This window comes from Cyprinodon variegatus, unplaced genomic scaffold (genome assembly GCF_000732505.1).
Source record: "Cyprinodon variegatus isolate N-32 unplaced genomic scaffold, C_variegatus-1.0 Scaffold405, whole genome shotgun sequence".
Classification (NCBI taxonomy): domain Eukaryota; kingdom Metazoa; phylum Chordata; class Actinopteri; order Cyprinodontiformes; family Cyprinodontidae; genus Cyprinodon; species Cyprinodon variegatus.
The window spans coordinates 236060-248243 of NW_015150858.1; the positions used below are offsets into that span (position 1 = coordinate 236060).

General features: G+C 38.2%; 1 protein-coding gene across 1 annotated transcript in view; it reads left to right on the forward strand.

The window, feature by feature from the left end:
* The window catches only part of tdrd5 (tudor domain containing 5), a 46951-nt gene that overhangs the window by 6316 nt on the left and 28451 nt on the right, over positions 1 to 12184 (forward strand). The window contains exons 3-9 of the mRNA XM_015387859.1: positions 4106 to 4299; positions 6414 to 6717; positions 6827 to 6972; positions 7290 to 7373; positions 8653 to 8709; positions 9921 to 10083; positions 10754 to 10893. Of these exons, the coding sequence (XP_015243345.1) occupies positions 4106 to 4299; positions 6414 to 6717; positions 6827 to 6972; positions 7290 to 7373; positions 8653 to 8709; positions 9921 to 10083; positions 10754 to 10893 (1088 nt within the window). The remainder of the gene's footprint in view (positions 1 to 4105; positions 4300 to 6413; positions 6718 to 6826; positions 6973 to 7289; positions 7374 to 8652; positions 8710 to 9920; positions 10084 to 10753; positions 10894 to 12184) is intronic.

Here is a 12184-nt window from a genome sequence, read left to right on the forward strand (position 1 = left end):
TTCTTTGCCGAGCTGAATGCGCACTTTCATCTGGTTTGGTCTGCCGCGGTTTCCGTAGAGTCGTGAACTCGCAGGCGCGTGCTTTTAGGAAATCCTATAAACTACTGTTTAGGCTCTAAAAACACTCTAAATGACTTTGTTTCGAGTAAATTCTGGACGCTAATCATGTTTTGGGTCTACTATGCCTTTAAATCTATCTATAGTCAACATAGTTGATGTTTGTGTGACAGCAGATGCATTGGTGCATGGAATCCACTCTTTTCCGGTCACTTTGAATCAGTCATACAATACCCTGAACATGCAAATTTTAGGATGCATGGCTCACCACAGAAAGCTAGAACATTAGTCAAGCTTCTTTTTCCAGCAGCGCTACAAGAGCTCATCACCAAAATAAGTTTTTGTAATTTTTAAGCCTGCAGGTCATGTCTTTGTTTCACTACTGTAGGTAACATCTGCCTTCAGGTCTCTAATATGAAAAATAAAGTCTGCATATAGGGCTAGGCGATAACTCGAATTAATTCAATCAATTAATGTTTTTAAAAGTCCACGATTTGAAATTTTGCTAAATTGTAATATGAAGGAAGTCTCTTCTTCTGCATTTTTTACTTGGGCGTTTGCCTCAGCCTATTTCCTCCTTCTGCCTGATAGCATGCTGCACTGTTTACTCACGCCATGACCGCTGCTAAATCGGAAGAGTTTGTAATGAGAAAAGAGACTCGTGTTTTGTCGATTATTTGACAATGCGATGTGGAGCAGACTGCAGTCGTGTGCAAGGATGGTTGATGCTATCAAATCAAAGATTAGCAGCACAACTAACTTGTTTCAGCGTCCCCGGCAAAGGCAGCCCACAGAATGTGAGCAGCTCTCACAGATTTGGAAGTGCAGCATCGGTATCACGGGAAAAGACAAACACGTTCACTAGAAGAAAAGACCACAAACCTTGGCGGCCTCATTTTCTAAAGCAGTGCCATACGGCTAGTGTAGTGTGCGGTTGAAGCAGATGACCGACGCTGTAGCTGTTCATATAGGCACGGACATGGTGCTGATTTACATGGTAAAGCAGGCTGGCTTCCTTCATATGCTTAAGTGTATGGTCCAAAATATGACACTACCAAAACGAAAAGCTACAAGCGCTGTATCAAAAGTTAAACTCTGCTATGTTATTTACAACTACTACAGACCTTTGGTTCAGACAGTGTCTTCAGCTGTACAGGAGTTAAACTGAGCATTATATCGACGTGAACTGGGATCTCAACAGCTGATGTTTACAAACCGTCTACTTTTCAGATGATCGGTGTAAGTTATTGACTATTAACTTACATATTTCATTAAATAAAGCTATTTTTTCTTGCACTTGTACTGAATATATAGGTGTACATTGTTTGCTGATAAAAAATCAGTACAATTATTTTTGGGTGAAATTTTGTGTTATTTGCACAAAATTTATGTTATGAATATTTAAGTTTACATTTTTTTTTAACAATACATTTATTGTTGCCGTAGTGTTTGTTAAAATTTAGATTTTATTTTTTAGCCCTATCGCCCAGTCCTATCCGGACATATGATGGTAGCTTCTTAATTGTTGGCATTTTTTAGCTAGTTAACCTCTTAAAACCCACCGGGTCGACCTTAAATGGGCGTAATAACTCAGAATGCATAAAATTCCGCCTGTAAATTTTTTACCAGCAGGTGGAGCCGTTGCGGGCAGATCCAAGCTGACAACAAACGTTCCATACCCCACAGCTCTGGAACTGCTATAGCTAGAGGTCTGCATATGTCTTTGACATGATGTAGAACACATATAATACAATAAAACCTGCTTTTTCTCAAGAGTGTCTTTATTACTGCTGTTCAAAAAAAGACCTAGCATTTCCGAGAATAAAAAAAACAACAACTTTGAGTCATGTTTGAACTAATGCAGGTTGTTTTGTGTTCTTGTCATCCAATTTTAGAGACTAGCAAGTGTTAGCTTTCAAATAATGTATTGCACATTTATTTTGGGCTTACAGTTTCTAAGCCATTTGCTTTTCCATTTTGGTATGCAAAATAGCCGAGGATTACCCAAAAGGAGGTGGATGTTAAAGGAATAGTACACCCAAAACATGATTAGCCTTCATTTTCTACTCACCCCCATGCTGAACAACACCCTGGAGTACTTTTTTGATATCTCAAATGCATCTGGAGATCTGGGAGGCTTCTTGCTGTCTGCTGACATTCAAATAATGGAGGTCCATAGCGCCCGAGACAGAAAGGTCCATAAAAGTCCACAAAAAACGTGTCAATATTCCTCCATACTGCTCGTCCAATGTATTCCAAGTGTCCTGAGTGGGTAGCATCCAGAATTTACTCGAAACGAAGTCATTTAGAATGTTTTTAGAGCATAAACAGTAGTGTATAGGATTTCCTGAAAGCGCGCACATGCGCGTTCACGACGCTACAGAAGCCGGCAGACCAAACCAGCGCATTCAGCTCGGCAAAGAACTCATGCTCTTCCTCAACACTGACGTCCTCAGACATTTTTCTTTCGTTGTTTCTTTCTTTGCACAGGTAAACAGCACATTTCTTCTTCTACGCTTGCATTATTGGCAGAGCAGACGCTGAATGCGCACTTTCATCTGGTTTGGTCTGCCGGCTTCCGTAGCGTCGTGAACGCGCATGTGCGCGCTTTCAGGAAATCCTATACACTACTGTTTATGCTCTAAAAACATTCTAAATGACTTCGTTTTGAGTAAATTCTGGATGCTACCCACTCAGGACACTTGGAATACATTGGACGAGCAGTATGGAGGAATATTGACACGTTTTTTTGTGGACTTTTATGGACCTTTCTGTCTCGGGCGCTATGGACCTCCATTATTTGAATGTCAGCAGACAGCAAGAAGCCTCCCAGATCTCCAGATGCATTTGAGATATCAAAAAAGTACTCCAGGGTGTTGTTCAGCATGGGGGTGAGTAGAAAATGAAGGCTAATCATGTTTTGGGTGTACTATTCCTTTAAGAGGTTAGACTGTTTCAGAAATGATAAGCACACAGTTAACCTTCCTTTTCGTGTGACAGTCAGTGTCAACGGCTGAACGTGACAAAATTGAGTGTGATGTTGTATAGTTAAAAATCAAACCTTACCCTCTTGAGTTTAAATGAACCTTCCCTCATGTAAACAAATGCACTACTGAAACTGCCGTTATTTTCTACAGTATTACTCTGTTGTACTGCACAATGCAATATTTTGGACATGAAAATGCTGTAGTATACAATAGGGCTGGGTATTTTGGCCAAAGTCCTGTTTCGATTCGATTTCGATTAATGCAATTCTAAATCGATGAATTTCGATTCAATCTGTTTTTACAATAATGAAAGTGGTTCAACCGGGTTTCAAAATACTCATGTATTTTATTTTTTCCTGTCATATTAAACACAAAGTGCAAACTTGTAAATCAGACAGTTTAAACTTGAGATGTGAAAAAAACTGTCTCTAAAGAGCAAACTTGTTTGTGAAAAGTGAAAAGGTGAAGCCTCACACGAGCAAACAGACGTGACAGCGGTGACACAGCAGACATGCATGAGCTGCATAATCTTCACTGCATAAACCATATTTACAGCGTTTTCTGAAACAACTACAGGGTATTTTCTGGTCAGTCCCCATTTATTAATGTCTTTTGGCTATTTGCTCACTGCAGTGTTTGGCGTACAGGTTTAACTTTTCACTGATGCTTATTTAAAACTTAAAAGTATTGAAAACTTCCTACTGCCCCCCTGCTGCACCCAGGCTTAAAGATTAACCGGCAATTGCTCTTGATTGAGCTGCTTACACTCAGACTGATTATCAAAAACCCTCTAAAAACTTCAGAGAGCTGCATTTATACTTTAGATCATACAGGTTGGGACTAAACCTCCTGAACAAGTTATTTATGGAGGACATTGTTGCACTGAACTTAACACTATCAGGTGAGAAAGTCTGACTATGTTTGGACTCCACAATTTTTTTGTCTGATGATTTGTCAACTATCTGTGATTGTCTTCCTCTTATATGGGACCTTAATCTGATGGTGGGTTTTTTAGTCTTTTCATTTGTTTTCTAACTACTTGTGATATTTGTTTCTTGTAGCCATCAGTGACGAGAATACCCAAAATATTGAGGAGCTAGTAGCCAGGCAGCGGTTATCTAGGTCTGACAAGATCAAGAATATTCGTTCTACTCGTTACGATCGGCCCTCATTTACACCGCTCCCTAGAAGAGGCCACGTTCCACCAGCCCTCCCTGCCAATCTGAAGACACAGCTACGTATCCTGCTCTCGGAGGTATGACTTAAATTGTAACATAGATAATACGTTGGTGTTGGATTTTTACCAATACACAAACATTTTTGTGGGAAAAGTAACTGATGAACCCAGAAGAAATAAAAATGCCCTTTTTGTCTGAACACTAGGCCTTCTGTTTAGCTCAATACAAAGGCATTTAAGATGATTAAAGTTTAGATGGATGGTGGATTCTTTTTTTTTAGGACAGTTTTTATGTTTTTTTGTTCTTTTTTGAAAGAAATTTGAAGCTTTGAGAACGTCATTTAAAGGGTTAAATCCCTTAACTAATTTTTTGTTTATATGCATATTTCACATTTATAAATAAAGTATCTTAAACAGAACTACAGTATGAAAACAGAATGTATTCTCAAGTTTGTTTTCTCTCATTTTTTTCCATATCTGAAAAAGGAGGAAAAATATTAAAGCAAATAATCAGTTACATCAACAGCTTTTAACTGATTATATATTTGAATTTGTTTTAAAAGACTTGCTTGTTTAACATGGAAAAAAAATATATTTTCGAAGGTGATTTAAGGAAGTCTTTTTTGTTTTAGTAATTGATGAGGTGGGTGAAATTGTTGACTTATCTTTTCATAATATTAACAATCCTAATCAGTATTTATTTCTAGGAAAATATTTAGTATTTTGTTGTAGTTAATAAAGTGGTGCTATATGGAGCTTGGGGGTATTTTCCATTTTGGAAAACTCTGCTAAGTCTTACCCTGCAAAGCCAGACTGTCATGTCATCCAGATCTACTGCCAATCTTCTCCTGCTCTGAAAGCCTCCTCAAAAGCCAATAGAAGCTAAGACTTCCCTTCATTAGCTGCTTCATCAAGGTCAAGTTCCAGCATCAAACCAGCTGTAAGCCCCCTTCACCAGCCTGGTCTACTTTCTTCAGCCCCTTCTTTAGCCGGGGGGGGGGGCATCTCTATGCCCATACAGTCTGAGCGCCACCAAAACTCCTTCTGAAAACATAAAGTTATATAACCACTGTTCACTGAAGGAGAGGAACAAAGTACGACACACGGGCATGGGATGTGTGTCCACCTCTGATAACGCCTCCTTGGCAAATGACGAGATGACGACACGAGGCAAGACCCACCTGCACTATATGTGTTCGTCATGACCGCCAATAACGCCTAACAGATAGGTGTTGTACTTCGTTCCTCTGCTTCAGGGAACAGTAGTTATTTACGTAATTTTACGTTCTCATTCATTCAAGTCACTCAAAACAAAACACAAGTATGGTACATATATAAACGCCCCGCTGAGCAGCCATCAAACCTGGGTCAAGCACAGCAGGCTATTGCAGCACTTTAGACCCAGCAGAGAAAACCTGAGTGAGCCACAGAAGGGGCTGTCGCAGCCAAATAATAAAACTGTACAAACGTATGCGTGAAGACCAGATGGCCGCAGCACAAATGTCACTCATAGGCACCCCTTTAAATAGAGCCTGCAAGGTGGCTACACCCCTGGTGGAGTGAGCCCTCAGTCCTTGTGGCATACGGAGACCCTCGTGGGTTAGTGGTACAAACAAACAGTTGATCACATAATTTCACCTCCTGTGTGCAGTCAATGTAAATACATAATGCACATATCGGGCAAAAAAGGTGAGACCTACTTAGGTCGTCTGATGCAAATGAGGTGGATAAAAGCTAGAAAGCTCTATAGTTGGAGAGATGGGCTGCGTTAGGTCGTAGTGTGACTTTATAGCCATCAGGAGAAAAATGGTTGCAGTTCGAATTCACAGGCAAATAAAGTTTTGAATGGAGGGTCACAAAGGGCTTCAAGTACCACTGTAAGATCCCAGGAAGGGAAACTGTGTTTAAACACAGGTCTGAGTCGATGAACCCACTTTTAAAAAGCTTAGTCAAAGTGTGAGCGCCTGGTTTGACTCTATTAAACCCAATGTGACTGACAGAAACAGCAGCTAGGTAGACCTTAATCCAGCAGTTCCTGTACCAGACATTTCAGTGTTTAGCTTGCTGGTTCTTTTAGGTATTAATCTAATTGAAAGTATGCCAATGCGGGCTACTGGAATCCTGAACTTCATGTCAGATGTAAAGTGCTACGTTTCAATCTATAAAATATGTGTGTAATTCATCTCTTGCAGGGTTCACTAAGGCTGTCTGACCTAGAGGCCTGTTATTTGCGCTACTTTGGCCACCCAATTAACATCCACAACTATGGTTACTACTCCGTCGGAGAGATGGTAGCGGCAGCAAAAGACATGATCGTAATCAATCAAGGGAGGCTGGGCTCAGTTCTGTCACTGAGGGAACACCTGATGCCCAGGCTGGGTATGAAATGGAACAACCCTCCGAGAACCGGGCCAGATAACCCGTCATCTTTTTCCTCTTATAGTCCATCCTTTAAAAACTCTGACACCAAAATCCCTGCAAAGACAAAACCTTCAGGTTTGTTTTTTATAATTCAATTTTCGGGTGTGCATTAATTTAACTTGGTCCTTGAAATTTTGGTTGCCTTTTTAACCTTTCTTTTAAACATTTTTATGCTCTCTTGCAGTAGTTTTTGTGAAGCAGGGCCCATTGAAGCCACCAGCTAAGGAAGTGTCAGAAAGCAGTCGCCACCTAGTGATGAGCGATAAGAGCTGTGACGTTAAACAAGCTCCCTGGGAAGATGGTGGGCTCTTTTGTCAAAATGTGATTAAGGTAAAAGATGTTTAACCATTGCACCTGAGACACAACTTCATTTGTTAAAACTTAAGAAATCTATTATATTCCTAAATTTCTTGTATCATCATCTTAATCATGTGAATATCTACTGAAATAAATGTTTTGTATAAGAAATGCATTGCATGCATATTTTAGATGCATTCAGGGTTTGATCAGTTTGTTAAACGACAGAAATACAGAAGGTGGTTGTGAAACCTTCAACAAAGTAGAACTACACTGAATAAGATAAATACAGAATGTTTAAAATGTTTTTTTGTTTGTTTCCTGACTTTTGTTTCTTTACAAATTGTTAGCATGAGAAGGAGCTTCATCATCAGATCTTGGAGTACAGTGTTGCTGGCACAGTTAGTCAAGAGCTGAAGGACAAGCTACGGAAGGTCAGACTTTATACACTTTCCTTGAAGCTGACTCATTAACAGGCACACAATGGGTGGATGTCTCCCAACCGCACTTACCATCATGCTCATTTGTATGCAGCATCACAAATTGCAGAGAGCATGATGATGTGGGCTATAAATCAGCAGTTATAATTTAAAATGGCCTCTCTTATGATGTCACATCTGTTTGCCGCACTGATTTCATCACAAAAACAACAAAACTAAAGTAACAACACTTTCTCACAAGACCAACTGCTCTCTCAAAGTTGGTGCGTAAAAGGCAAAAATGCATCACAATGTAATTCACGGGTTAATAGGGGTGATCATTGTCAAAGAAGTCATGATTCACATGCCACAATGTGATTTTATCACAATGCATCACGATTACTGAAATATTGCGATGCATCGCAATATTTTCACTGAACACTGTAAGAAAAAAAATTTGGCTATTACCAGTGGCTGACTGGCTGTGTATGATCTGGACTGTGTCTTCAATTGATACATAACTGAAAGCAACTGAATTCATACATAGCTTTATTTATTAAAACAGCTATCGAAGGTATTGCCATGAAAACACAAATATGACTATTACTGGAGTGGACACACTGACAAAAAGTGCTTAGGATTTAAAAAAACTTAAAATAACAGTGCTGTTTACATAGCCTCAGTGGTCCTTTAAAGCAATGAAATGAAAACATTCAAATGTATGACTTTTCCCCTTTTGCAAATTATATGCATCCTATCAATTTCATTTTTATCTTCTTTGTTTTTAAAGCCAAAATGCATCCAAACATCTGACTTGAAATGTGATGGAGCTGGGCAAATTTTCTCAGTCTCCTCCATGTTTTGTTTATGAATGACTCGTTGCAGTATGGCTGCCAGAAAAGCTTGTGACACAAGGCAGCGGGCTTCAACACATTTGCAGCGACATCTACTGGACTGAAAGTTATATTCAACTTGTTTTTGGCTATGTGTGCCAACCATTCATGTATTTTATTTATTCCTTTTTTTAAAATTAAGAATCGATACTTGGCATCAAGAATCGATGCAGTAGATCACAAAAATTAGAATCGTGATGCATCGTCATGGCGATTATTTTTACACCCCCCTACCGGTTAAGGTTTTAAGTTATTAGAAATGATTAAGAAGCAATCATAGAAACAATCTCTTAACTATAATAATTCAGTTTATGGTAAGATTTAAGATTTGTATTTTGCTTTTTTGTAATGTAAACTATATGTATAATCATGGTTTAATAATAATTTCCAACACTCTGCAGGTTGTTGGTGAGACAACTGATGGATTATCAGTTCACGATCTCTCTGCTGAGTACAAGGTAAACAAAAAATTATAAATCGAAATTGGGGACATTCACTTAAAGTTGGTCTAAAATGCACTCCGTGCCATACTGTATTTTACGTTGGCTCACATTTAATCAGGCTTAACTTCCTGTTGAAGGTCAGTCAACATTTTACAGATTTTTACTTTTGCTAAATGCGAGAATTTTAAAAAAGCCTTTTTTTTTATGTTCTTTAAATTCAGACGTTTACATCCACTAACCTAGCATGAGGTTATAATTTTGCAGTTCTGAGTTTTGTTAGATCACACTACTTAGTTTTATTCTAAGGCATTGCTGAAAAAAGAAAATTGTTGTTAGCAAGTTTGCTTCATCCTTGGCTACAATTTCCAGACCCCTTAAAGTAGCTATAATCAATGCTGATGGCTCGTTTAAACACAGAAGGTTGCTATGTCCATCATACTTATTAAGAGAGAGAAATCAGTTTTCTCTCTTTCTTATTTTTTTTTATTAGTTTATTGCTCTAGAATAAATCTAAGAAAAAATTGTATTATAATGACTGAGTCTGGTTAGAGAGCGTAAAAACCCTTTTCCTTAGTTTACATTTACCTAGCTCTTAAATTCATTTATTAATTCATGTATTAATCTTTTCCATGGACAATTTTTCAGCTGGCTCCCCTCCAGTTGTTCAGTGTGTTACACTAGATTACCATTAATCCTGGACAAGACAGTCTTTAGTGCTGTGGTAGAAGGCAACCAGGAACTGGAATAGCTTTTTGGATGAGCGATGAAACACCTGTAACAAGAGAAAAAAAATCTGCTTGCCTTCTGTATTTGCATTTAAAGTTGTAAAATATTTTGTTTTTCTGATGTGGGAATCATTTCTTTATTTTATCTATGCTATCAAAATGTAAGTCTTGAGTTAGATCTCATATGCTGCTGCTCGATAAGAGAGAGTGGATCTAAACGTCTCCATTTTTAAAAACTTTTTTTTTCATAGTTTTTTATATTTGGCACACAAAAGTAATGTTGCAATCCAAACTGGTTTATTTGATTCACTTGGACACAATCAGCAAGAAAATATCCTCCTTTAGTGCAATGATTTCCTTGATTGGTTGGTTTTAGACCTTACAAAGACAACACAAGTTTTTCTAATTATCGGTCATTATGTTGGAATATCAAAAAAATTAAGTTAAGGCATCCCTTATTAACATATAAAATGCATGTTTTAATCGTTCTTTCTCCATCAGAGGGTATATGGAGAAGACCTGCCATTTCAGCAGAGCGGATTTCTCAGTGTAACTGAACTTGTCGGTGCCCTGAGCGACATTTTCCACCTAAAACCAACAGAGGACAACCGTGGCAACAGTTGGATAGTGGTGGATTTAAGGGATCGGGACAAAACGCAACCAGGTGAGTATGACTACAGAAAGTATTTATCTACCAAGTATATTTAGTGCAGATATCGGAATACCTTGCTGCTTGTGTAAATTATTAAAATAAAATCATTTTTGCAATGCACTGTAATAACAGAAGTTTAAATGTTGTTTGTTTTTGTTTTTTTCCTTATGTTTTGCCATTTCTTTGAGATCTTTCAGTCGGCCTTTTTGTTATAGAAGTTAAAAATTAGTGCTTAATTCAGTTCAGACTTCTTCTAAGCTTAAAGGTTGATTATTCTGAAATTGGATCACAGTTTTAAAATGACTTGAGTTGTTTATTTCAGGGCTGCAGTTGTTGTCTATTTTAGTGATTATCAATGCTCATATTAAGTTAAGAGAAGGTTTAAAGGCCTCCATTACCACGATACCTCACAAAGATCACAAAAATTGCTGAACTTCTTTTGTGCTGCATACATGCAGACACTCACTTCAGTCAGCCAGGTTCACTTTGTTGCATTTAAGTACTTTAATTTGCCTTGCATAAAATCAGATCACATTAAATCACTGGATTGTGGTTAAAGGATACATTTAATGAATGTTTCTTATCATTGACTGTGTGTCTGATTAACTTATCATCTTTTGGCAGACCACAGATAGCCAGAATACAGAGTAAGGTTTTTGATGTTTCTCTAAAACTTTTCTAGGTACTGACCGTGCTAGGATGTCACCTAAGAGCCACTACTTTAGCTTAAGGGAATGCCAGTGGGAAGAGAAATCAAAAGATATTGCATCCAGTGATGAGAACGATGAGCTGGAGTCTGAGGTTTCCAGTATTCATGAAATGGTAAGACAACTGCAGCTGGATGCAAAATACTGTAAAGGAGCAATATGGACTGTTGTGTTTTATCGAATCAGTTAACATGACAGAAATTCACATCTTAGAACAAAAGATGAGCTATTATTGTGCTGTTCGTACTTATTACTGATTTATTACAACAAAAGCTACATGATCATGTTCCTAAAACTTATAAAGCTGAAACTATGAAGATGGTCGCTTTATTTTCTATGGTTTAATGATAGAAGCTATACATATTTAGAGTATGAAAACTACATAATCAGCTATTTTTTGCAGATTTTTTATTTTTTAGTCTGTTTTGTTGATTTTAGACAACAATTTCCATTTTATCTTGGTTCTCATAGCGCTAACCATAAGCAACATACAGTACATGCCCTATAGATACATTTTTAAAGCTCTAATTAAAGCAAAGTATTTAACAGTTTTTTCAATAACCTGTTTTTTTGTTTTGTTTTTTACAATAGAATAGCTTGTTAAGTTGAACATTGGTCCTAGTGGAGCAGAAAGTGCAGAGTGCAGCTAACCATCAAGTCCATGTGTTAACCAGTTAGTTTATTGGTTCTTAATCCAGTGGTAAAATTCCAGGGCATTTATGAGATGAGGTTTTGGATAATGCGTAAGACTTCATACAGTCACCTGTCTAAAAACTAAAGTATTTGCTCTAAAGGCTACTTTTACCCCGAAATCCTCTGTGACCGCCCAGCTCTGCTGCGCTCCAGACTGCTTGCGAAAAGCCTACAGCCTTCACTGTTCCTCCCATCCTGCTCCGCTCCAACTTCCCTGGAGCTTGCATAGAGCATGCGCAATATTCTGATTATTAAGCTCGTAGGAGCAAAACATGAACGCTTAAAGGGGAACGCTGTTTTTTTTTTTTTTACATTGGCCCCTTGATTTCACGTTATTACATCATGTTCTACTCACCTTTATGAGTTTTGTGTCATTTGGAGCTGTTCTGAAGATATTCCGTTATAATCAAGTAACGTCTTTCTATGGGCAAAAGACTTGAAGGCACAAACTAAACCGTTCATAATTTATCATTTATGGTACGCCAGCATCTATAACATGTGGGCGAATCACTGTCCCCCAGACATCCGCGGTTTTATTTTTTATATTTCTAATTTTTAAAAACAAAGCGGAGTGTGTATGATGTCATCCGCGCGCCGGACAGGAGTTGTGACATGCAGCCCGGGCCACCGCCGGCTACGCTCTACCCCTTCTATTCTTTCGGCTAGCTAATCTGAATCGTTTAATTCCATTTCGAGAGCGAGATCATCTGTGG